General features: G+C 38.0%; 1 protein-coding gene across 6 annotated transcripts in view; it reads left to right on the top strand.

The window, feature by feature from the left end:
* Nucleotides 1-25433, top strand: part of TRPM1 (transient receptor potential cation channel subfamily M member 1) — a 137335-nt gene extending 111902 nt beyond the window's left edge. For all 6 annotated transcript variants that reach the window (XM_043554859.1, XM_043554861.1, XM_043554857.1 and 3 more), the window contains 4 exons: nt 377-521; nt 1804-2006; nt 2633-2765; nt 23490-25433. In XM_043554859.1, coding sequence (XP_043410794.1) covers nt 377-521; nt 1804-2006; nt 2633-2765; nt 23490-24756 — 1748 coding nt within the window. In that variant the 3' untranslated portion in view covers nt 24757-25433. The remainder of the gene's footprint in view (nt 1-376; nt 522-1803; nt 2007-2632; nt 2766-23489) is intronic.
* The last annotated feature ends 801 nt before the right edge of the window (nt 25434-26234 follow it).

The following is a 26234-nucleotide window of genomic DNA, read 5'->3' as shown; positions in this document are numbered from 1 at the left end:
GAGCCTGGAGCCTGTTTCCGATTCTGTGTCTCCCTCTCTCTCTGCCCCTCCCCCGTTCATGCTCTGTCTCTCTCTGTCCCAAAAATAAATAAACGTTGAAAAAAAAAAAAGAAATTAAGAACTTCTGTATATGAAAAACACAAAGAAAGAAATGGGAAAACGTTTACAAATACAAGCCAAGAATGACTATCTCTGAGTGCAGAAATGAGCTTGTTATTTTCTTTGTAGGAGATATTTTCACATGGAAAATTATTGCTTATGAAATCAGGGGAAAATCGTGTTAAAAAAGAAATAGATCGTTTAACGGCATAAGTAAGTTATTTATTCCATTCATTCTATGTAAAAAGCAAGTACAACAAGACAAATTTTGTTGCAGCTCCTTGTGGTGACAACCAGTATGATGAGGAAGGCAAGCGGCTCCCTCCCTGTATCCCAGGCGCCTGGCTCACACCGGCCATCATGGCGTGCTACCTACTGGTAGCCAACATCCTGCTGGTGAACTTGCTCATTGCAGTTTTCAAGTATGTGTCATGGCTGGGTGCCTATTAGTAATTACAGTACAAATTTCCAATCTGGGGCCACGGATTTACACAGAATTTCAGGAGGGCTTTTAAAGGTGTAAAATCTTTACAACCTCTTTTGTTCAAATTTAAGCAGCCTTAGTGTATTCATGAGTCAAAAGTTGACACTTAAACACACTAAATTTTTCTCAATGGTTCAATATTTTTTGTTGTTGAAATATAATTAATATACAGTGTTGTATCAGTTTCAGGTATACAATATAATGATTCAACAATTCTAAACATTACTTAGTGCTCATCATGATAAGTGTACTCTTAATCCCCTTCACCAATTTCACCCATCCCCCCCCCACCTCCCCTCTGGCAACCACTAGTTCTTTGCATTTAAGAGTCTGTTTCTTGTTTTGTCTCATTTTTCTTCACTTGTTTTGTTTCTTAAATTCCACAAATGAATGAAATCATATGGTATTTGTCTTTCTCTTAAATACATTTTAATTTTAATTTTGTTTAGTATTTTAACACTTTGATGTGTATTTTAATCTAATGAAATATTTCCTTAGATAAAAGTCTCCGGAGGTAGGGAAGATCTGAGCATTATCAGAGGCTCAGAAGGCAATGTCAATTTCATAAGCTATGACAATTACTGCAATATTATATAAAATACTTTCCTTATCATTTACAGAATAGAAGACAAAATGGCCTAGGAAAGAAATGGCTTACAGTATCAAATTTCTTATAAAACTTACCCATTTTGGCAAATGGGCAAATGTGTTGTGTGTGTGATCATACTTAACACACGTTGAAAAAAATATTTTCTAGCTTCTAAGATGAAAAATATGAGGGAAAAAAAATCCTTCACAGAAATATAGAATCTTAGAACTGACCAGGGCTTTGGAAAGAATCTGGTTCAAACTCTTTTTCAACTGTATTAAAGGTTTAACTACTTCAAAATGCTTAGTTGAATAGCTCCTACCTTTAAAAATATGAAATAAAAATTTCCTGAGTGTATGACTCAATAGACTGCAGTGTGATGTTTTAAGAGGGCAGTAGGTAGCAGTTACAATACACTTGATTCTTAATTATTTATATGAGAAAAATGTCCTTGAGTGTAGATAATCCACATTGATAGTTAAACCAAAAAACAGGGTAGTCTAGGAGTCAGTACTAGCAGGCATTAAACGGTCATTTCAATGTTTATTTTCATTTCAATGTGAGCAACTGATTGCCCTGGGAAATCAAAACGAAAAGGAAAATACTAATTAAACATTTACTCTTTTTAAAGCAATACCTTCTTTGAGGTAAAGTCAATATCCAACCAGGTGTGGAAATTCCAACGATATCAGCTGATAATGACATTTCATGACCGACCAGTCCTACCTCCACCAATGATCATTTTAAGCCACATCTATATAATCATTATGCGTCTTAGCGGTCGCTGTAGGAAGAAAAGAGAAGGGGACCAAGATGAACAGGATCGTGGATTGAGTATGTACAGGACTCTCTCATTTCTATCTTGGGCTAATTCAAGGGTGTTCCAACTGGACACTACATACTACTTTAAATTGTGTGAAAACAGAACACCCTAGTCCAACTGTTGTTCTTTGTAGAATGCTTCCCATTTTATGTTGGTTTTATTCCAGTTCTGTCAGTTTATGAGTAATTAGTGTTACCAAAAGCCTGTTCATGAAAGAGATCAGAAATTGACAGAGTTCTTGAAAAGGACTCTTCTATGTGGATTCAGAGTTCCTTTCAGAATGTTGTAATTTGTGGCATCTAAAGAGGATGGGAAAATTATGCTGTCCACCTGACTGTATCCATAAAACACACACAAAATTTCTCCAGAAAATAATACTTGGTTTCACTCTGCGAATAGCTTTAATAGTGGTGTTTTGTGTTTAAAAAGTGAGCCATTTTGCTCCAGGGTAAGAATGATTGCTGCATACGACAACCTGTTTGTGTAACAAACAATTGGAGTAGTCAGAGAACTGCCTACAAGTGAAGGACAAGGGCGCTTAATTCAGGTTGGGCTGGGAAATTCCTAATGACGCAACGAAATTGATTCTTCACGCACCGGGTTCGTTTCTCACTCAGCAAACATTTCTTTCCCGCAGAACTATTTCTCAGTGACGAGGAGCTGAAGAGGCTGCATGAGTTCGAGGAACAGTGTGTTCAGGAGCACTTCCAGGAGAAGGAAGACGAGCAGCAGTCGTCCAGCGACGAGCGCATCCGTGTCACATGCGAGAGGTGTGCCCAGCGCGGGGCCAGCAATGGGTCCTCGGGCCAAGGGTTTGCGGGCTCCTCCACCCTATTTTAAGGGCAATGGAGACGTTCATTTAAACCTTCACTCGGAGTTCTCTTATTTGTTCAGACTGGCTTTTTTACGTCTTTGCCTCCAAAATAGTGTGAAAATCTCTAGTTGTGAAACGGTGATTGTAAATTCTTTATAGAAGTGAATGATGACAGGGGCGCCTAGGTGGCTCAGTAGGTTGAGCTTCTGACTTCAGTTCAGGTCATGATTTCATGGTTTGTGTGTTCAAGCCAGCGTGGGGCTCTGTGCTGACAGCTCATAGCCTGGAGCCTGCTTGGGATTCTGTGTCTCCCTCTCTCTGCCCCTCCACCACTCGTGTTCTCTCTCAAAAACAAATAAACATTAAAAAAAATTTTTTAAAGAAGTGAATGATGACAGGTATTGCAAATATTCCAGGCCCAAACTAAACCAAACCGAACAAAAAAGCCCTGACGGTTCTTGCCCACTCCCGAAGTGGGAGCTTTTACTCTGATACCCTGCATCAATGGAGAGAACAGGTGCAGAGCTGTGTAAATGCTAGGGAGGCCATTGTTCTCCCTGCCCTTGACTTGTCCTTGACTTTATCAAGGATGGTATTCCCTAGGAACTGACCTCCTCATCCTGCCTTAATGCTTTGGTTGCTCCTTGACCAATCTGGCAGAGCAGAGGTAGACTCCCTCCTCTGTTCTCTGAGACTGGGAACTAAGGGAGGGGCAGCAGTATCTGTCCCCCACAAAGGTGGAAGTGTCAAAACTAGGGCAGGGTGTGTTTCACACCTGGGTCCCAACAATATCAGCATCACCCATATGGTAGTGCTTAATAAATGCAAAATGAATGAATGCGTGTGTGCACGAATCAATGAATGAGCAAATGAAGTCAGGTCAGGGAGAGCCAGAAAGAATGACATTTTCCAAATTTTACAGTATTGCTTTTCCTGAAGCTGGAAAGAGTAACCAGCAAAGGGTAGACAGGAACCATAAAACTTCACTACCTATATTTTTTTAATCGTATAATTTTAAGAACATTTATCACTTAATAAAAGCAATTTAAGATTTTTTATTATTATTTAAAGATTGTGATAATTGACAAAACATTGGTGCAAAGTGTTCAACCAACAATGAAGGTAGAAGGATGATGCCTAGGGTGATTCTAGCTTATCATTCTGTCCTTCAATACTCAGAATTAAAGTTCCCTGGTACAGTTACGTGTGTATATCAGCAGACCATCCAGTGGAAGGCCTCAACAATTAGGACAGAATTCATAATACACTTTGAAGTCTTGCTGGTGCACATTCAAGGCCAGTGACTCTGCCTCAGCCCACAGAAAAGACAATGCCCCTGGCAGCTGCAGGTCTCTGACCGCTCTCCCCTCGTAGACCTAGTCACCTTGTAATCCAACCTGCCAAATTCAAAGGTTATCTGCACCAACTTTTGGCCTTAATAAGGTACATTTTCAATACAACTTTTAAATACTCCTTTGCTGTTTTAATAGTAATGACTAAGTATTCAAAATATAACAATTATTTCTTCCTGAGAAAGATAAGTTACCCCAATCTTAATAATCTAAAATTTCCACTTTCTAGTTAGACATTAATTTGGATTTAATCACAGCCTGTAATTTACAATGGAAATTGTGTTTTGTTTCACTCCGTTTCTTCCTCTTCTCCCCTCCCCCAACATTGTTTGGATTTTTACCATTCTTGGAGCAACCTTCCAAGAATGTGGTTATCAGGTCACTACCAAACTGCATTTTCCTCTTGGGGCTCTGTGCACACGTAATAGGAATGAAAGTGTGCTGGGCGGTAAAAACATCTACTTCCCGTTTCCCTTGGCTGAGATCTGCAAGGGTGATGGGAGTGCATTCCTGCCCCTCCGGTTCCCTTATTGACCCTTTCTAAGCTGAACCACAGGTGAATATCAAAGACAAAAGGAGGAGGAGGTTTGGGGAGAAGATACCTTTCCTTCACTCTTAACCAGGACAGCTGAGGAGCAATTTGAGCAATTTGACACCAGTGATTACTTTTAAAATCACATTTTTGAGCACTCAGATGTCTCTGCCATTTTAAAAAATCTTCTTCACATATCAGATTGTTTTTATTTTCTGCATCACTGTTTGCCATTTGATGATTCTCCAGGTCTTCTTTCAGCTGTCATCCCCCAGCTCCATTCACTCTGCAAGGTCCAGTTAGGAGTGAGCCTCTGTGGAAGGTGCTGTTGGCATCAGTCCCTTCCGGACCTCCCTGTTGTCTGGTGTCTTTCACAACCTGGGCCAGCAATTTGCATGACTCAGTCTTACAAACGTGTGCACACAGGAAGTTTAGACACTTGTGCTCCTCCCTCCATGCAGGGTGTTTTGAGGGTTCATGTGCAAGAACCAAATGCATGGCATTCCCTTACTGTTTGGAAAGTTATATATAAAGTTCTAGCAAATTCATCATTTTGTAAGATACAACATTTAGTCCCTCAATCAGAGATTTACGATATGATTCAGTTTTTAGTTAGGACAACACTGCCGCAGGATATTTAACTCAAAGCCCCATCCAGCATGTCCACTTTGCTGACTTAGGGCACTGTGATCATGGTTTTTCTCCCAAACTTGGACATCCTCTTCTGTGCTCTGGGCTCTGACAGTGGCACCACTAGCCATCTCATTCAGCAAGACAGACACTATCAAATCATCCAATTGTGTTTTCTTCCCCTTCTGAACAAATCATGCCCCCCTCCTACTTCTTTCCTTCTCTGCCACCAGCAGTCTAGTACAAGCTACCATCATCTTTTTTTCACTTGAATTTCTGCACTCTGAAAGCATTGGAGCTCTGAGAGCATCTGAGCTCTCTATAATCATTTCTCCTCTTCCAATTCACTCTGCACTCACTACACTCTAATCTGGTTGCACCCCTCCCCATCAGCTCTTTAAAAGCCTTTCAGTGGTTTCTATTGCTCCCAGGTCCAGCCTCACCCTGGACTGTCCGCCCTTCATCCTTGGTATTCCAGTCTCGCTGGCCTTCCTTCATCTCCTCAAAGCCAACACTCCCTTCCTGCCACAGGGGCTTTGCACATGTTGTTCCCTCTGCCTACTCACCTTTTAGATCTCTGCTCAAATGCCAATTACTTATGGAAAACTTCCCTGACCACCTCATACCTTAGACTAGGTCAAGAAGCCTGCATGTCTCTGCATAGCAGGAGCTTGATATTTTTTAATGAATCGATGACTAAAAATTTTGTCTCCTTACTTGAATGCAAGTTTCCATCCTATTCTCAATGAATGTCAAACAGGGTATCAACTGTTCTCCCTCTATGTCCAAAACTTTGATTTTACTATTGGCAACTAGGAAGTCTAAATACACAAATGTTTCTGCTACCCATGATTGTCAGGAAGGATCTCTAATATCAGTAACACCAAAACTGTCGATGCTATCAGGCGTTGTTTCTTTGCTTGAAGGTATGGATAATGTCAGATAACCAAGAGGGCTGCTGGAAGAATATTTTATAAATAACTTCTATCAGTACAGCCACGGTGGAACTTGTCAACCAAAATGTTCTATCTCATCATACTGGGTTAATACCAAGTAACATGTATCTTTATCAACTGGAACTTGAAGGCCATCTCTGTGTCTCTTGGAAATCCGCTGTTGAACACATCATTCCTTTTGTGGTTTGGCATCCCTTGGTGGACAGGTTCCAGAGCAATTGAGTAGGAAAGCATCTTTCCTGAAAAAACTTTGTCAGAGATTCAGCTTCCTTTTCTCGAACAATGAGAATTATGTAAGCCAGTATCTCTCCCTTTTTCCCATGGCTTCAGGGAAACTTAGCACCAAACTTAATATTTAATTATAACAAGTATATTGTTATAGGTTTGGGAATACGTGGTGTACAATGCCTCCTTATTATCTCTTCTTTACTCTTTCATATCTTCTATTTATATAAATTTTATTTTGCATGTCTGATATGTTCAAATATGCAGGCTGTAATTCACAAATTATACATTTTAATAGTTACTGGTCTTGTACTTAAGCATCTATGGGTCTTAAACTAGACAAACCTATAATAGAAGGTTTGGATTCCCCCAAAATCTCTGGGTCAAGTGGGTTTCTTATATTTGTGGATCTGGGTTAAGGTGTTGGGTTTCCTCTAAGCTTGATTAGGAAAGCAGCAATTTGTGGACTTGAGATTTTATTTAGCTTCCTCTTCCCAAGTGATCAGAAAGAGAAAATGCTGATAAGAGACCCTAACAAGAAAGACAAGAAGGAGAGAAATGAGATCGTAAGTAGAAGATGGCATGAAAGAGAGAGGAGTCTTAGAAGGGAGGTGGGTGATTCTTCTGACATAGACAAGATCATAGAAAGACAAACATGTAGTGATGGGGGGGAAGTTTGGGGAAGATTTGATCCAAATGTCTTAATCTTATAAATTAATAGGAGTCAAAGTTTCTTGGATAATGGGGAAAAGGTGGGATTAAATGTTGGAGTTTTAATGTGTCTAGTAAATGACAATTTTGTTCCTTACCTGACTTTGAGAGCCAGTTCAGGGAGACATGAGGATAAAGATAAAAATAGTATCAGCTTTATCAGTAATACAAGTTGTGCTAGAGGATGTGGTTCGGTTCTTGCCAAATACACAGAATTAGTCAGAATTAGCCACACCCACTCAGTTACAGGCGCCTGCAAGCTTCCCTTCTCACAAGCAGAATCAACTTTCCCCACTAAGCTTAACATATTAACAAAAACAAAACAAACACACAAACAAACAAAAAAGCAAAGAAAAAAGTGAGAACCAATGCTCTTTGCAGGCAGGTGGCTCCCAAAGAGAGAGAGAAAAAAAGCAAGTTGGTGTCCTGATCCCCTAATACCAATCAGAAAATCAGTCCTCCTCGAGAATAAATAGAAGACTGGAGAGAGGCTAAGAGTTTTACACTAATGGCAAGTTCAGATACATAGGAAGGAATGATAGGAATGGGGAAAGAGTATCCCCTAGCCACATTACAGACTTGAAGCCACTAGGGAGGACTCGAGTTCACCTTTAGGGGAAATATGATAGGAAAGGAGCTAGCCAAGCAATTTCTCAGCAGGAGTATTGAGGACCTAAATGAAACCAGCCAATATGATTTTATTGGACCACATCCAAGGTGACTCCCATGACCTTCATCAGTGACTCTCTACAGCCCAAAGACAAGGATGCAGTTAGTGAATGAAGCATGGGGCATAGCGAAAGGGAGGCTAAAAGGACCTAGAACTAGTCAGTGGGGACACCACAATGTTAGTGTTTGCAAATGGTAGCATAAACGTGTTACAATGCCTCCATTTCTCTCTGCCCAGCTGTGGAGTCCTAGTGGCAATAGAGGAAGGGCTAGAGCTGACACTATTATGTTGGAAGTAAGGGAGAGATAACCTAAGATATTAGTAAGAGCTTCAGTGAGTGACCAGAGTCTTGCTTCAACAGAAAGTGGAATATAGACAGAAAAGGCTAATGATTTAGATGGCTTGAATTCTAGAAATCAAGGAGGTCTGAAGTGTGCCCATGTTGGTATATATAAATGATGTGACCTAGAGCTAAAATCCTAGAGAGCTTAATAGTCTTTTGGTAAGTCTTCACTATTTTGCTTATTAAAAAATAATGAGAAAGCCAGAAGACTTAAGACTTAAGTCTTGTTCTTTGTTTAGTCTTTCACATAAAATAAAAACTCTGTAAATAAAGTGTAACCAACCAGGTTCTACCCTGGGTGTTCTCACTATAATTACGAAACTTAAAAGACAGCCTCATATGAAGAAGTAGATGGAAATTAAAATAGCTGGATATAAATTTTGGACTGGATTAGACAAGTTTATGATCTGTAGACTGGGAATAAAATTACAGGGTAAGAATCATCTTAGAACTCAATATAGAATACCATGGAACCTTGAAACACGGGTTTCTTCAAGTATAAACTGGACCTTGTTGTTCCACTAACACTATGTTTTTAGGTTAACACTGAACTCTATCATTAAGTAAATGTTTCTGTATAATTTATAAGCTGCCTTGCAGGTGAAGGTTGCACACACAAAAAAGATGAATACACATAAAACAAGTTCTAGTAACTAGCTTCCTACAGAATTCCGAATGTCTAAGTTCTTTCCTTAGGAAACACACACAACTGTTACTATGAGAACATAAGTTTGGACCTTATATTTATTAGGTAAGAGTCAATGACACTCCAAGAAAGTTATGCCATCTGTGGGTATTCTCTCAGAGGTTACTACAAAAGTGCCACAAATTCATGTATTGTTGTACCTATTAGTTGAATGAAATTGAAAACATTATTTACAAGACCTTAACAACAACCAAAAAAATGTGTTTTAATTAAGCTGCTTTCAGGTTTAGTAGTAGAATGTCCAAACCAAATATCTTAAATAATAGATATAGTAAGACACAGATGAAAGCATCTGGAGATTTATAATCATACCTACTTCACATAGTCACATTATTTTACACTTGCATAGCATTTATAGCTCACAGAGTACTTTCATCTACACAATTTCTCTTAATTCTCACAACATTATCATGCTACTACTGTTGTTCTTATTGCTGTTCTTGTTGATGTTGTTTATTGTCACTGGTGACGGATGCATAATAAAGACAGAGCTGATGGAGCCCTTCATCCCTAACATAAATATGGGCACATCTCAAGGAGAATACTGAAGTTGACAAAATGTTAATCATAAAGAGCCTTTTATTTTTCTTGAAAACAAACTAAAACAAGAAGAGCCATGATATGCAATGCCAGTTGCTAATCTGGTAACATTATCTCTCATTTTATTAATTTACAGAACAAGTAGAATTATATTTTTATATATAAATAAATATAAATATATAAATATATATAAATAATATAAAATATACATATATTTATATATATATAAACAAATAGAATTGGAGACTGATTAGGGCATTAGGATGTGGCCTTTTAACAGACAACCCTGTAGAACAATCTATACTAATCTCTGAAATGTGAGAGGGATAAACACAGCTATAATTAACTAGGACTGATAAAACAAATTAGGTTCTGAACTCCCAGCAATTTTAGTAGGAGATACACATAAAGTAGTAAAAGGAAGGGCATATATTATCATAAATCAAGTACAGCTTAAATTCTATTCAAAGACAGGAGAATGATTACTTTGGGCCCAGCCAGTTTATAGGTTTCACTTGGTTCTAGTTTCCTCTGATATAAAAGGCTAGCCCTCAGGAATTGTTCTTCTGGCCCACCAGTTGAAACTCATATATTAGAAAAATGGTCTCAGTGCTCTTTTCAAAACATCCTAAATTGGAAGAATTTTTGCTCTGAAGTAAATACTACCACAATGTGTGAAATAAAAACCTAGTTAAGCCACTTACGTGATCTGTAAGTAAATCCAAACACAGAAATAATTACAGAAGCCATGAATTCAAATTGGTGAAAATGGATAGAAGTAGAACTAAGAAATCAGTATTTCAGTCTAAGAAAGTGCATTTGTATCACAAAAGTACTTATCATCCAAAGAAATAATCCCTTTGAGCCAAATACTAGGTATACTAGAATAACAGTCATAAGTGGTTTGACCCAATGATTTGAAATACTTGAAAGAGAATATTGACATATTTTATAAAATGAATATTGTTTTGAAAAATAATAAACAGTGCAGCCATATTAATCTAATTAAATAATATTCAAATCCAGGGTAGCAACATATTGGTATATAGAATGGCTGGGGCCCCTGGCATCAACAAAGCAGCTTTCATTCATCTGGTTCTACAAATATCCATGGTAGAAAGTTTCTAGAACAAACTTTCTCAAACTGAGGTCATCAGATGCTCTGGCACTTAAGGGTTTGTCAAGTTCTAGGAGATTTTATTTTTCCATTTTGATGATGATGGAATGATTATGAAGTAAGTTTGAGGTTGAAGAAGAAGATGAGGCAGGAAGGGAAGATGGGGGCCAGATTCTGAAAAGGTTTGAATGTATATAAGTAACAGAAATCCTTGAGGAGGAGATTAAGGGCTGCTGTTGAATTAGAAGGGAAAACCTGAAGCTGCATTTACATGGCTCTTTACATAATACTGAGAAAGCACCAACTGTTTGTATCATAGAAAATTACCAATGGAGATTATAAGGTTTCCGTTTAACACACTCCTTGGTACCTAACATTGCAATAAACTTTGGCTTTTAAGTGTTATGAGAAGCTAGTACCATTTTTAAGCACGGAGTGACATGATTGTGTACTGTGTTATTGTCTTATTGTTTTGGATTGGAGGGAGAAGACATTGGAGGCAAAGAGGGTATTCCCAACAACTAACACTTTTTGCTTTTTCAGCGTGGGGTATAAAATTAGGTCGTATATCTTTCAATATTAAAGGAAATTATTCTGAGACCTTATCCTGCTTATTCCAAGAGTGCCTTCTTTCCCTTCCTATTGTTCCCCTCAGTCATTCATAGGAGATCCAGTGGTCCAGTGAAATCCCTACCTATTGCATCAAGAACCAAGAAGGTGGGGCCAATTATTGCATTTTGCTCTCTCTGTATCCTCCTGCCACTTGGCCCTGGAAGTAGGTATAGTTGTGAAAGTGCAAGGCAGAGTGGATTAATTAAACCCCAGGTTTATGATTGGAGGTTGGAAAGGGGGAGCTTCAGAGTACTGGAAACACCAAGGAGACTGTAGAGAGGGCTGGACTTGGGAAAGTAATCCCATGAAGTTGCTAATGAACTTTGGAGCTCGCTACCAAACTGTGTGTATTTGTATGTGTGTGTATGTGTGTGTGTGTCTGTGTGTGGTTCTGCGCCTTATTAGCATACCAAAAGTATTGAGGGAGACAAAGTTCACCAAAAAAAAGGTAGAGTAAGGAACTCTGGGAATCCATCTCTCCATAAAAGTAACAACAAAACTGGCAAAACTTTCAGAATCAACCTTTTTAGAAAGATGGAAATGAACCAATGGCTTGCAACAATTTGTGGAGTGCTTATTCAAGAAACATTACTGAATCCTTTTTTTTTTTAAGTGAGCTTTGTGGCATTTCAATTACCTAGTTCCATCCCCCACTCCTCAGTTCAGTGGCAGTCATGAAAATAACAGCCTGAATTCCTGGTACCAGTGGAAGCAGAAAGGACCTCATCCACAAAGAATTGTAATTACCTGTTTTAACCTGTCTGGTGGCTTCCTGAAAGACTGGCTCAAAAGACTTGTCTTAATTTCCCCTGACTTGAAACTACCTCAGGGCTAAAACTAGTAGCCAGGGGTGAGGATGGGGAGAGGGCATTTGTCAAAAATATTTACAGACAAGTATTTTAGTCCCTATTCCCCAAGGTGATAAATAACAGAATTGAGGCAAATGAGCCTAACCAAAAATCTCCAGAGAAAAGGCTGAGAAATGAGATGTCCATAGGGCTTTCAAAAGCTCTGACATATTCCTGGGAATCTAGAAAGCCATATGCATGCATAGGGCTATGCACATGCTCAGAGAATACCTGACAAGGGAGAAAGATTCCAATTCTAGCTGACCTAAAGGCTCTGTGAAAACCAGAAGCTAAGAGAAAGATGTAAATTCTGGCTGGGTGTTGAAGATGTGCATGCATAGAGCCCCTAAGCAAAGACTAGGAGGTCTTTTTAGCCCAGAATCTAAGGAGATCTATGTTCAGTCATTAGCTGACCACTGAGCTAACAGGGGAGGATTTCAGTAGCCACACACAACAAAGAATATAGGCTTTGCAGAATCATTTCAGAAAAATCACTAAATAAGCAACAACTACTACAATACGAAGCAATAATAACAAACTCTGTGGAGAAGAGAATCTGACTTCCAGAGCTGCTACACTATATTACTCAAAATTCCCAGTTTTAAATAGACATGCAAAGAAACAAGAAAGTATGGTCCACCTAGGTCCACCTAGGGAAAAGACAATCAAAGAAACTGGCCTCAAGGAATCCCAGATGTTGGACTTTCTAACAAAGACTTTAAATCAGTTATTGTAAACATATTCAAAGAGCTGAAGAAAAACATTTCTAAAGATCTACAGGAAATTATGAGAATGCTGTCTCACCATATACAGAATAGGAATAAAGTGATAGAAATTATATTTAAAAAGAAGAAGAAAAACCAAACAGAAATTCTGGACTTATAAAGTACAACTGAAATGAAAAGTTTACTTTAGGGGCTCAAAATCAGATTTGAACAGGCAGAATAAAGAATCAGTAAACTTGAAGATAAGTCATTTGAGACTATCCATTCCAAGGAACAGAAATATATAAGAATGAACAGTCTTGGAGATCTATGAAAGGCCATCAGCACAACAGCATACACACAATGAGAGCTGCAGGAGACAAAAGGGAAAGTAGCAGAAAATATCTGAAGAAATAAAGGGCAAAAACTTCCCAAATTTAATGAAAAATCTGAATCTACACCTCCATGAAGTTCAATGAACTCCAAGTAAAAAACTCAAAAACATTTACATTTATTCAAATCATAGTTAAATTGTCATCAGCCAAAGGAAAAAATTCCTAAAATCAGCAAGAGAGAAGCAACTCATCATGCACAAAGCATGCTCAATAAAATAAAAGGCTGACCTCTCATCAGAAATCAGGGAGCCAGTAGGCAGTGGGGTGACATATTCAAAATGCTGAAAGAAAAAGACTATCAACTGAGAATACCATATCCAACACAACAGTCTTTCAAAAACTGAAGGAGAAATTAAGATATTCCAAGATAGCAAAAACTGAAAGAATCTGTTACTACTAGACTTTCCCTGAGAGAGATACTAAAGAAGTCCTTTGGGCAGAAATGAAAGGACAACAGATAGTAACTAAAATCTACATGAAGAAATAAAGAGCACCAGTAAAGGTAACTACATACATGAGTATAAAAGACATTATAAATGTATTTTTTGTTTGTAACTACTTTTTGTTTTCTTTATAATTTAAAAGATAGCTGCATAAAGCAATAATTATAAGTCTTTGTTGATGGGCACACAACATATAAAGATATAAATCTGTGACAACAACATAAAGTAGAGGAGGAAGGAATGAACTTTGAAAGAGCAAATTTTTATATACTATTGAAATTAAATTGATCTTCATCTGAATTAGATTGACATGTAATCTCTAGGACAACCACTAAGAAAACTGAAAAATATATAATAAAAGAAATGACAAGGGAATTGAAATGGTACACTAGAAAAGTCTATTTAATACAGACGAAGATAGTAATGGAGGAATTGAGGAACAAAAAAAAAAGACAAAAGACATGTAGAAAACAAATAGTAAAATGGTAGAGGTAAATTCTTCCTTATCAATAACCATATTAAATATAAATGGATAAAACTCTCCAATTAAAACACAAAGGCTGTCAGACTGTATATTTTCAAAAATATAATCTAACCACATTCTCTCTACAGAGATTCACTCCAGATTCAAAGACACAAAGAGTTTGGAAATAAAAAGATGGGAAAAGATACTTCACATGAACAGTAACCAAAAGAGAACTGTGGTTGCTATACTAATATCAGAGAAAATAGATTTTAGGACAAAAATTATTAGAGGAGTGTCTGGGTGGCTCAGTCGGTTAAGCGTCCAACTCTTGATTTTTGTCTCAGGTCAGGATCCCCGGGTTGTGGATCTCAGGTCAGGATCCCATGCCGGGCTCTGTGCTGAGAGCATGGAGCCTGATTGTGATTCTCTCTTTCCCTCTCTCTCTCTCTCTGCCCCTCCCCTATTTATATTCTCTCTCAAAATAAACAAACATTTTTAAAAATTGTTATTAGAGAAAAAGAAGGACATTGTAGTATGATAAAATAGTCCATCTATCAAGATATAAGTATAAACATTTATGCATGTAATAGCACAGCCTCATAATATATGAAGCAAAAACTTACAGAATTGAAGGGAGAAATAAGCAGTTCTACAATAATAGTTGGGGACTCTAATATCTCACTTACATTAATAATAGAACAAGTAGATAGAAGGTATCAAAAAATAAAAGACTTGAATAATACCACATGCCAACTCAACCCAGCAGAACACTTAACTCAACAATAGCAGGATACACATTCTTCTCAAGAGCACATGGAACATTATGCAGGAGAGACCATGTGTTAGGCCATATAACAAATCTCAACAAATCTTTAAAAAATTGAAATTATACAAAATGTGTACTCTGACCACAATGAAATAAAATGATAAATTAATAACAAAAGGAAATTTTGAAATATGTGAAATTTGTGAAAATTAAACAATACACTCTTAAATAACTGGTAAGTCAGAGAAGAAATTACAAGAGAAATTAGAAAGTACTTTGAGGACACACAACAGTCTGAGTGTACTAAATGCCACTGAACTATACACCTAAAAATCATTCAGATGGTAAATTTTACATTATGTATTTTACCACAATTCAAAAATGTTTTTTTTTAATGTTTATTTATTTTTGAGACAGAGAGAGACAGAACGTGAGCAGGGGAAGAACAGAGAGAGAGAGGGAGACACAGAATCCCAAGCAGGCTCCAGGCTCCAAGCTGTCAGCACACAGCCCAATAAGGGGCTTGAACTCATGAACCATGAGATCATGATCCGAGCCGAAGTCGGACGCCCAACCGACTGAGCCACCCAGGTGCCCCCAAAAATGTTTTAAAGAGAAAGAAAATACTTCAAAGTGAATTAAAATGAAAGCACAAAATGAATTAAAATGAAAGCATAACCAAGACATATAGGATGCAGCAAAAGTGGTGCTCAGAACAGTGAATAACAGCGAATGCCTATATTAAAAAAGAAGAAAGATCTCAAAGGCATTGAGTACTGAACTAATAATGAATAGACCACTACAAAGGTCCCAAACTGATCACTGGGCTGCACACACACAGTACAGATGCCAAAAGCACTGCAAAAGCTTTGCAAATCTAACTGAAATTGGAATCACAGTCCACAAAAATCATGTTGGAACTTGCAGCTTAAGCCTAATGAGGTCAGTCATTTACTAAAAGAAAAATATCAACACTCTCCATGGGATTTAAACAAGACTGTCACATGATGTAGTATTCAAAATGTCCACTGGGGGTGCCTGGGTGGCTCAGTTGGTTAAGCGTCCGACCTCAGCTCAGGTCATGATCTCACCGTTTAGTTTGAGCCCCACGTCTGGCTCTCTGCTATCAGTGCAGAGCCCTCTTCAGATCCTCTGTCTCTCATTCTCTCTGCCCCTCCCACCCCTCAAAAAAATATATCAAAATTTAAAAATGTTCACAATATCAACTAAAATAATTTAGAGTATGAAGAAATATGAGGGAAAAATCAGTAAATGTCGGGACATTTGACATACTTTAAAGCAACTATTATAAAAATGCTTGAACAAAATTGCAAAGAAAGTTGAAACTAATGGAAAAATAGAAAGTCTTAGAAAATAGAAGATATAAAGAAAAACCAATGAAAGATTTAGAACTGAAAACTATAATAAATGATATTAAAATTTCACTGGATAGGCTCAATAGCATAACAGAGATACAGAGGAAGGAATCTGTAAACGTGAAGATATATATAGGTAGTAATTACCTAATTTGAGCAACAGCTCAAAAGTGTAACACTGTGCCATCAGAACCTGAGTAGGAGAAGAGAAAAAATGTAATGCAGAAAACAATATTTAAAGAAATACTAACTGAAAAATTCCCAAATTGAGCAAAAGACATAAACCTACAGATTAAAGAAATTTAGCAAACACCAAACAGGAATAACTCAAAGAAATCCACACCCAGGTACATATTTTGAAGACAAAAGACAAAAAAAAAATGTTATAGCAGTCAGAGAAAAACGACACATTACTTATAGGGGAACAGGTATTTAAATAACAGCAGATTTCTCACAAGAAACCAAGAAGGCCAGGAGAAAGTAGTATCGTGTTCTTAAAGCTGACAAGAAGAATAGTCAACCTCCAAATTCTATATCCAACAAAAATTCTTCAGGAATGAATATGTAACAAAGACCTTCTTAGAAAATTCATTGTTAGCAGTTGGGCTCTAAAAAAATTACTGTAAGAAACTCTTCAGAGGGGTGCCTGGGTGACCCAGTCAGTTAAGTGTCCAACTTCGGCCTAGGTCATGATCTCGCAGTTCATGAGTCCAAGCCCCATGTCGGGTTCTCTGCTGACAGCCTGTTTCAGATTCCGTGTCTCCCTCTCTCTCTGCCCCTCTTCCACTCACATTCTGCCTCTCTCTCTCAAAAATAACTAAACATTTAAAAAATTTAATAAAAAAATAAAATAATAACAATTTTTAAAGAACCCCTTCAGACAGAAGAACATATACCAGAAGTAAACTTGGAACATCAGGAATGAAGGAATGTTGGGGTTTTCAATATATGTCTGTGTAATATCTAAGACAACCAAAGCATAAAAAGGTAGGCAGAAAATGGACCTATATTGTGGTAATGTTTTTAAGTCCAATTGAACTGGTAAAATATTGATGCTAAGTAGACTGTGAAATGTTACTATCTACTTTGTAGTCCCTAGAACAACCAATATAACATCTATAGTAAATGATATAGTCATTTCCCAACTTATTTCTGAGGCCAGCATGACCCTGATACAAAAATCAAAGACAGAACCAAAGAAGAAAACTATAGGTCAATAGCCCTTATGATTATAGATACAAAACTTCACAACAAATATTAGCAAGTTGAGTCTAGTCACAACCAAGTAGAGTTTGTCCTAGGAATGAAAGGCTGTTCAACACTTGGAAATCCATGTAATCCACTGTACTAACAGTTTAAAGAAAACCTATGATAATATCAACTGGTGAAGAAAAAAACATTTCCACAAATTTCAACATCCATTCATGATTTTAAAAAAAAAGAAAGAAAAAAAAGAATAAAAGTTTAAAAAATGAAAACCTCTCAGCAAACTAGGAACAGAGAGGAACTTCCTCAATCTAATAAATGGCATTTACCAAAAAAAAAACCCACAGCTGACATGGTGGAAGACTGAATGGTTTCTCCTTAAATTGAGAACAAAGGATGTCCACTCTACCACTGTTATTGAACAACATACTTAGAAGTCTTAAACTTCTGGAACTTCAACTTCTATAACTCTTCTAAACTTCAAAACTCAGTAATATGGGAGAAAGCGACCCAATTATTAAAATGGGCAAAATATGAGAATAGGTATACCAGAGAGGAGTTAAGTTTGGCAAATAAGTGCATAAAAAGATGCTCAATATTATTATCTATTAGTGAAATGCAAATTAAATGAGGAGTGATGGTGATGAGGGGTGCCTGGGTGGCTCAGTCAGTTGAGCATACGACTCCTGATTTCGGCTCAGGTCATGATCCCAGGGTCATGGGATCAAGCCCCAAGTTGGGCTTTGCACAGAGAGGGGAGCCTGTTTAAGTTTCTCTCTCTCTCTGCCTCTCTCCCCAACTCTCTCTCTCTCCCTCTCAAATAAAAAAAATTTTTTTTAATTTTGAAAAAAACATGATGAGATAATCGTACACACATATTACAATAGTTAAAACAGAAACATACTGACAATACCAAATGCTAGCAAAGACACCGAGCTTCTGGAACTCTCCTACACGGCTGCTGGGATTATAAAATGGTGCAGCCACTCTAAACAATGGTTTGGCAGCTTCTTATAAAGTTAAACATGCATTCACTGTATGAACCAGCAATTCCACTCCTATTTATCCTAGAGAGATGAAAACTTATTGGTATAGCCACTATGAAATACAATATGCAGGCTCCTCAAAAATTTAAAAATAAAACAACCAGATGGTCCGGGAATTCTATTCCTGGATATATATCTGAAAGAAATGAAAACAGAAGATCCAAGAGATATATGCACTTCCGTGTTTATTGCAGCATGATTTGAAATACCCAAGATATGGAAACAACCCAAGTGTCTACCAACAGATGAATGGATAAAGAAGGCATGGTTTACACACACAACGGAATATTATGTAACCATGAGAAAGAAGGAAACCCTGACATTTGTGACAACATGGATGGACCTTGAGGGCATTATGCCTAAGTGCAATAAGTCAGACAGAGAAAGAGAAATTCTGTATGATCACATACATGTGGGATCTGAAAAAGCCAAACTCATAAAAACAGAAAGTAGAAAAGTGGCTACCAGGGGTTACCACGGGAATTGAGGATGTGTTGTTTAAGGGCACAAACTTGTAACCAGTAAGTCCCGGAGATCTAAAGTACCACACAGTGGTTATAGTCAACGATACTGTATTATAAATTTAAGCATTGCAAAAACAACTAGATCTTGATTGTTCCCACCACAAAAAATAAATGATAATTATGTGACATTAGAAAGTCAGATAACTTTATAGAAGATAACTTATAGAAGTGTCAGATAACACTACAGTGGCAACCACGTTGTCATATGTAAATGTATCAAATCAACACATTTTACATCCTAAAGTCACACAACGGGTGATTCATACAACTGAATACCAGAAGAAAAAAAATAGTTTACTGCCTGAAAATTTCTAAAAGAAAAAAATTTTTAGATATGAAATTAGAAATATGTCAGGTGAGAAATATGTCTTTAAGAGCAAATCATGGGTGCTTGGGTGGCTTAAATGGTTTGGTTTCATGTCAGGTCAAGATCTTGGAGTTTCGTTAAGTTCGAGCCCCACATCGGGCTCTGCATTGGAAGCACCAAGACTGCTTAGGAGTCTCTCTCTCTCTCTCTCTCTCTCTCTCTCTCACTCGCTCACTCGCTCGCTCCTCCTCTACCTCTCCCCCACTCACAGTGTCTCTGTCTCTCTCAAAATAAATAAACTTAAAAAAAAAAAGAACAGAGAAATACAAATATCATATGACTTCACTCATATGAGGACTTTAAGATACAAAACAGATGAACATTAAGGGAAGCAAAAATAATGTAAAAACAGGGAAGGGGACAAAACATAAGAGACTCTGAAATATGGAGAACAAACTGAGGGTTACTGGAGGGGTTGTGGGAGGGGAGATGGGCTAAATGTGTAAGGGGCATTAAGGAATCTACTCCTGAAATCATTATTGCACTGTATGCTAACTTGGATGTAAATTAAAAAAATAAATTAAAAAAAAAAAAAGCAAATCACTTAGCCTAAGAATACCTTTGCATTCTGTGCTGTGCTGAAAAATATTTCGCTCTGCACAGAAAGGAAAGCAAAATTAAGACTTAAGAGAGTAAGAAAGTTCATATCTTGCTACAAGCTCTATCAGAAATGACAGACTTCTCTCGTTTGTTTTTCTGCTACTCAGCGTGTCAACAGATATGGGACTCTCGTCAAAGTGTTTCCTAGCTAGCCTGTCTTTCCCCATCTGAAATGGAAATCACTCTTTATAGGGATGCTAAGGTCTGGAAAAGTCTTAAGTAACTGTGGGAAGTCACAAAGTATAGCTAACACAGGAGATAGTTTATTATCCACCCTTTTTGTTTATCATTTCAGATACAAGTGAACTTAAACTCATTTCTTTTCTTTCTCCTTTTCAGACATACTATAAAAACTCAATACAGCACACCTTGATTTGGTATAGCCGCCCCTTGATGTGGGATAGCTGTTTAAACTGTTGTCTCCAAAACGCTGCAGTTGTTTACAAGCCTGAAATAAGTATCTTTAATAAGTATTTTTCCTTAATCGGAGCCACATCGTGAAACGTTGTTTCTTCCACAGTTTGAACTAAGGGAGTGGCAGTAGGGATGCCAGGATATTTAAAGACACCTACAGGGGAGTCCTACCTCAGAGCTTGGTAATTTATTCAGTGCAGGGGGCAAGGGGTTAGAGAAGTAGGAACGCAGAGTTACTGTAAGGGAGACTAAATACTCAGAGGCCTCCTTTATATTTTTTTGTTGAAGTGTAGTTGACACACAATGTTATATTAGTGTTAGGTGCACAATGGTGATTTGACAACTCTGTAGCTCACCACAGTGTAGTTATCATCTGTCATTACACAACACTAGTATACTACCACTGACTATATTCCTATGCGGTACGTTTCATCTCCTTGACTTATTCACTCTTTACCTCCTCCTGTCCTTCACCCATTTTGCCCATCCTCCTTCCTCCTCCCCTCTGGTAACCCCACAGTTTGTTCTCTCTATGCAGGGGTCTGTTTCTGCTTTATTGTTTGTTCACATGTTTTGTTTTTAGATTCTATATATAAGTGAAATCATATGATATTTATCTTTCTCCGTCCGACTTACTTCATTTAGCATAACACCCTCTAGGTCCATCCATGTTGTCTCAAACAGCAAGTTTCCCTTTTATGTATGAGTGGCTGGCAATGGCGTTATCTGAATTAGGTAATACAAGCAAAACATAGGCAGAGAATTATAAAAGATTTGAGAGGAAAGATACGTGTCTATATTTTGCCAGTGCGTATTTTTCAAAGTCTGTGCAGCTGTATTAGCTCTTAATGTAGTATTTGTTAAAGGATCTCAAGTTTGACTTTACAGAGGAGATTGTGGATTTTAACACAAAAGGATTCATCAATGGTAACAGATTTGAAATGAGCAAGGAGACATACATTTAACAGAGAAAACCGAGTCTTACTTGAGGTAACATAAATAGCAAAAGTTCTGTCAGTGGCCAAAATGCAAGAGGAGTGAGAACCTTTAGAACCTGCAGTGTCTGTGGTACGAGAGTCAGGACGTCTCATACACAGTGAATTTGGTCCTCCTAGTGGCAAATTTCCAGGAAGCCAGACCCTTCCTGCTCAAATGATGTGGTTTCCTAGGGGACATATAAATAGTCTTTTCCCCACAAAAAGAAGTCCAGAATAGCCAAGGACCCTCCCACACATCAGAGCGCAGCTGTCAAAGTGGCCAACGGAAGCACAGCATTAACAAAAGCAGTTCTAGAAGAATGTAGGGAGGGTAACTGCAGAGGTAGCTGGGAGTGAGGAAAGCACAGGAGATGTAGTCAGAGAGCAGAAACTCAGTGCAGAGAAGAGCAGCAGGCGCTCAGCAAGTGGGTAAGAGCAAAGTAAGGAGAACAGTGAGAGGATTTATGAGGATATGTACAGAAGGTAGCAAGGACCTGCTAGAAACAGACTCAGTGCAAACTCAGTGACCCTGGAGACTGCCTGTGTGTTTCTAAGAAAAGATCAGAGGGTGGGAAAAAACCAAAGCATGACAGAATCAGACCAAAGTGTTGATCTCCACCCAGGGATGAACTAGCTGGAACAGATCACCATATTGTTGGTTCAGAGGGCCCAGAGGCTTCCAATTGGGAGCCACAATCCCTACTGCTGACCCTCACCATGTCCTGGGGGCAAATTCAACTTTTAGAAGACAGTGCTAGGTCCTGGGCATGACCCACTGCCCTTAGAATTAATTTCATGAACCAGTTGAAAAAATTCATACTGTACATATTATTTTTTTAAGTTTTTATTTTAAGAGAGCGAGCAAGCACACAAGTGGGGGAGGGGCAGAGAGAGAGGGAGAGAGAATCTCAAGCAAGCTCCAACCTGTCAGCACAGAGCCTAATGTGGGGCTCGAACTCACGAACTGTCAGATCATGACCTGAGCGAAATCAAAAGTCAAACACTTAACTGACTGAGCCACCCAGGCACCCCCATGCTGTACATATTCTTGAAATATAAAACATAGTCTATACCAGCAGGTTTTGATTTCATAAGTTGTTGCCTGATCTTCTACGAGTTAAAAGTCTGGCAGCAGGTATTTGTAATCTACCACAATCTTTTTTAAAAAACCCATTAAGGGAACACTAACTGTTAAATATAATAAGCAATTTAAAGTTAGTGGTGTTCTTCAGATAATTAAATGACCTCTTGTCCCTTGAGTAAACTATCTGATAATCTGTACCTAATTATGAACAATTCATCTTCTGAATCCCCTGAACTTCAAATAAGGATTTCAATTAATTTTGTCAACATAACCATTAATTGCTGACAGCTATAATCAAACCTCAAAAACCTAAGTGCTAGTATCTTCTTTTATTCTCGGAGGCAATGTGATATGCCCACTAAGAGACCAAAGCTGAAGCAGAGGCTAGAGATACACCGTGTGCAGCTCCACAGCTCACCTTGGACAAATTATTTACACTATGACTCGATTTCCTCATTTGTACAATGGGGATGCTGATAATAGTGCCTATCTCAGGCTGTTGTGAGGATTAAACCAGCCTAGAATAGTACCTCAGTAAGCACTTACTAATGAATACGTAAGACACAACCATGAATGGTAAGTAGTATATACACTATGTGTTAACTGTATTTCTATTACTTTCTGAGGCTCTCGCAGTCATTTTTATTTTTATTCTTTTTAATATAATTTATTGTCAAATTGGCTTCCATATAACACCCAGCGCTCATCTCAACAAGTGCCCTCCTCTATGCCCATCACCCATTTGCCCCTCTCCCCCACCCACATCAACCCTCAGTTTGTTCTCTGTATTTAAGAGTCTCTTATGGTTTACCTCCCTCCCTCTGTGTAACTTTTTTTTCCCCCATTCTTTCCCCCATGGTCTTCTGTTAAGTTTCTCAAGATCCATATATGAGCTCATAGTCATTTTTAGTAGTTTGAAGTATGAAGCAGTATGAAGTTTGAAAATATGCCCAGTGAGCTCCATGATTCTCAAAAGCCTGGAAAAGCATATGACACTAATCACATTGTATTTTTCTTTTTAATTTTTAGTTAATCTCAGCTTAACTTTTATGCTCCTTTATGTTCACCAGAGTTGAAAATATGTCAATGAGATTGGAAGAAATCAACGAAAGAGAAAATTTTATGAAAACTTCCCTACAGACTGTGGACCTTCGCCTTTCTCAACTAGAAGAACTGTCGAACAGGATGGTGAATGCTCTTGAAAATCTCGCAGGAATTGACAAGTCCGACCTGATCCAGACGAGGTCCCGAGCTTCTTCTGAATGTGATGCAACTTACCTTCTAAGACAAAGCAGTATCAATAGCGCCGATGGTTATAGCATGTATAGATATCATTTTAACGGAGAGGAGTTGCTGTACGAGGATCTCTCAATGCCACCAGGGACAGGATTCAGGAGGAAAGCCTGCTCCTTCCGGATGAAGGAAGACAAGGAGTCAAAAACGCATCTAGTACCAGAGCGTCAAGATAGCCTTCACCTTTTACCCAGCACAAGCCCACCAGCAACACCTGACTGCAGTCAACTTGCAGTAGACAACATAAAGAACTCTTCAGAGCTGAAATTAGGTCCAGATATTGGGATCTCAGCCGAAGATGATGGAAAGCAGGCAGACTCTAAAAGGGAAGAAACCATTCCCCCAAGTGTAAATCAAACAGATGTTATGCATGGACAGAACAAATCAGATTTTCAGAACCGTCAGCTAACAGTGGAGACAACACAGATAGAGGGCACAATTTCCTATCCCCTACAAGAAGCAAAATTGACACGCTATCGCCCTGATGAAACGTTCAGTGCTTATAAAACAATGAAGTCCAGAAGCTTTGTATATTCCCGTGGACGAAAACTGGTCAGCGGGGTTAACAACAGGAGTACAGAATACAGTTCAATCATGGACCCAGCAGGACCCTCTACAGTTCATCACTGGACGACAGAATGGAAATATCAAGTTCAAAAGATCACACGTTCTCGAAGTACAGATATCCCTTACATTGTGTCAGAAGCTGCAATGCAAGCCGAGCATAAAGAGCAACTTACAGACACTGAAGATGAAAACTGTGTTTCTGAAATAGTCCCTCAAATCTCTCATTTATCTCTAACTGTAACTGACAGAACTGAAAAGGAAAATTTACTGTCTGTGAAGCCAGACCAAACTATGGGATTTCCATCCTTAAGGTCAAAAAGTTTACATGGCCATCCTAGGAAAGCTAAAGCCATTCAGGGCACACTAGACAGATCTGGACACGCCAGCAGTGTAAGTAACTTAGTGGTTGTGTCTGGAATTACAACAGAAGAGCAGAAGGCTAACCAAGAGAAAACTTCCACAGAAACTCAATGCTAACATGTTTTGTTTCTTTGATTTTTAAATCAAAACCACTGATGAATACCACCTTGGTCATCTAACATCATCAATTTCTGAAAACGTTTTCATCATAAATGTTTGGCAGTTTGGACTTAAGATTTAAAATTTAATTCAGTAAACGTAAAGTATTATTTTGCTAGCATATGTTAGTAAACTTAAGTTGTTTTTAGTTGGAGTAGCATCAGATGAAAGTGACAATATTCCAGTCAAGATAAATTGCTTAATCAGTAAAAGTTTCTCCAATCTCTTTTATTTCTGAGGGTCACCAAGTAGCCTAAGAAATGCCTTTGGGTGCCACCAATAGGTGACTAAAGCAGTGAGCCACTAGGTAAGAAAGAAAAATGAAAAGAGAAAGCAAATATGAAAAAAGAAAAAAAGGAGTGGGAGAGAAGAAAAAATTGTGAGGTACAAGAACTGGAAATGAGTCATTAGCATCATTTTTTTATGGGTTTTTGTTTTCTGTTTTAACGTTTTATGTTTTACAATAACACAGTGAAGACAAAAAGTACACAATTATATCAAAGATCACATTGTAATAGTTTAGGGTGACCAAGAGTTTTGTTAATGTGTAAAAATAAAGTATCCAATGTGCATTTTCCTGTTGTCATGGAGTCCTTGAGAGCAAAAACAAATAAACTGTACCTCTGTCTATTCAATGGTTTGTGCAAAGCTATGTCTAAAATCTGAAAGATACATTATCAAGGTGGGAATTGTTGAGAACCACAGAGACCATTCATGACTGAGAATATAAGGTGTTGTGCTTCAACTTGTTAAGTTCAAAGACCTACCATACTCCTGGGCTCCCCATGGTGTCAGGTCAGGGGCCACTCTCTAGGAACCCTCAAGGCTACCCTATCACCACCACTTTTTTTTCTTTTCTTTATTTTATTTTATTTTATTTTTGATTTAACTCTATTTTTTATTTTTTGAAGTTTACATGCAAATTAGTTAGTATCTAGTGAAGCAATGATTTCAGTAGATTCCTTAATGCCCCTTACACATTTAGCCCATCCCCCCTCCCACAACCCCTCCAGCAACCCTCAGTTTGTTCTCCATATTTATGAGTCTCCTTTGTTTTGTCCCCCTCCCTGTTTTTATATTATTTTTGTTTCCCTTCCCTTATGTTCAACTGTTTTGTCTGTTAAAGTCCTCATATGAGTGAAGTCGTATGATTTTTGTCTTTCTCTGACCGACTAATTTCACTTAGCATAATACCCTCCAGTTCCATCCATGTAGTTGCAAATGGCAAGATTTCATTCTTTTTGATTGCTGAGTAATACTCCATTGTATATATATACCACATTTTCTTTATCCACTCATCCATCAATGGACATTTGAGCTCTTTCCATACTTTGGCTATTGTCTATCACCACCACTCTTGATTAAACAAACAGGGGCAGAGAGAAACAGAAAAGGATCTTCTCTGGCTAGTGCAGAGGCCAGTAACATTCACAGAA

The sequence above is a fragment of the Prionailurus bengalensis genome, chromosome B3 (genome assembly GCF_016509475.1).
Source record: "Prionailurus bengalensis isolate Pbe53 chromosome B3, Fcat_Pben_1.1_paternal_pri, whole genome shotgun sequence".
Classification (NCBI taxonomy): Eukaryota; Metazoa; Chordata; class Mammalia; order Carnivora; family Felidae; genus Prionailurus; species Prionailurus bengalensis.
This window is presented reverse-complemented; position numbering and strand designations above follow the sequence as displayed.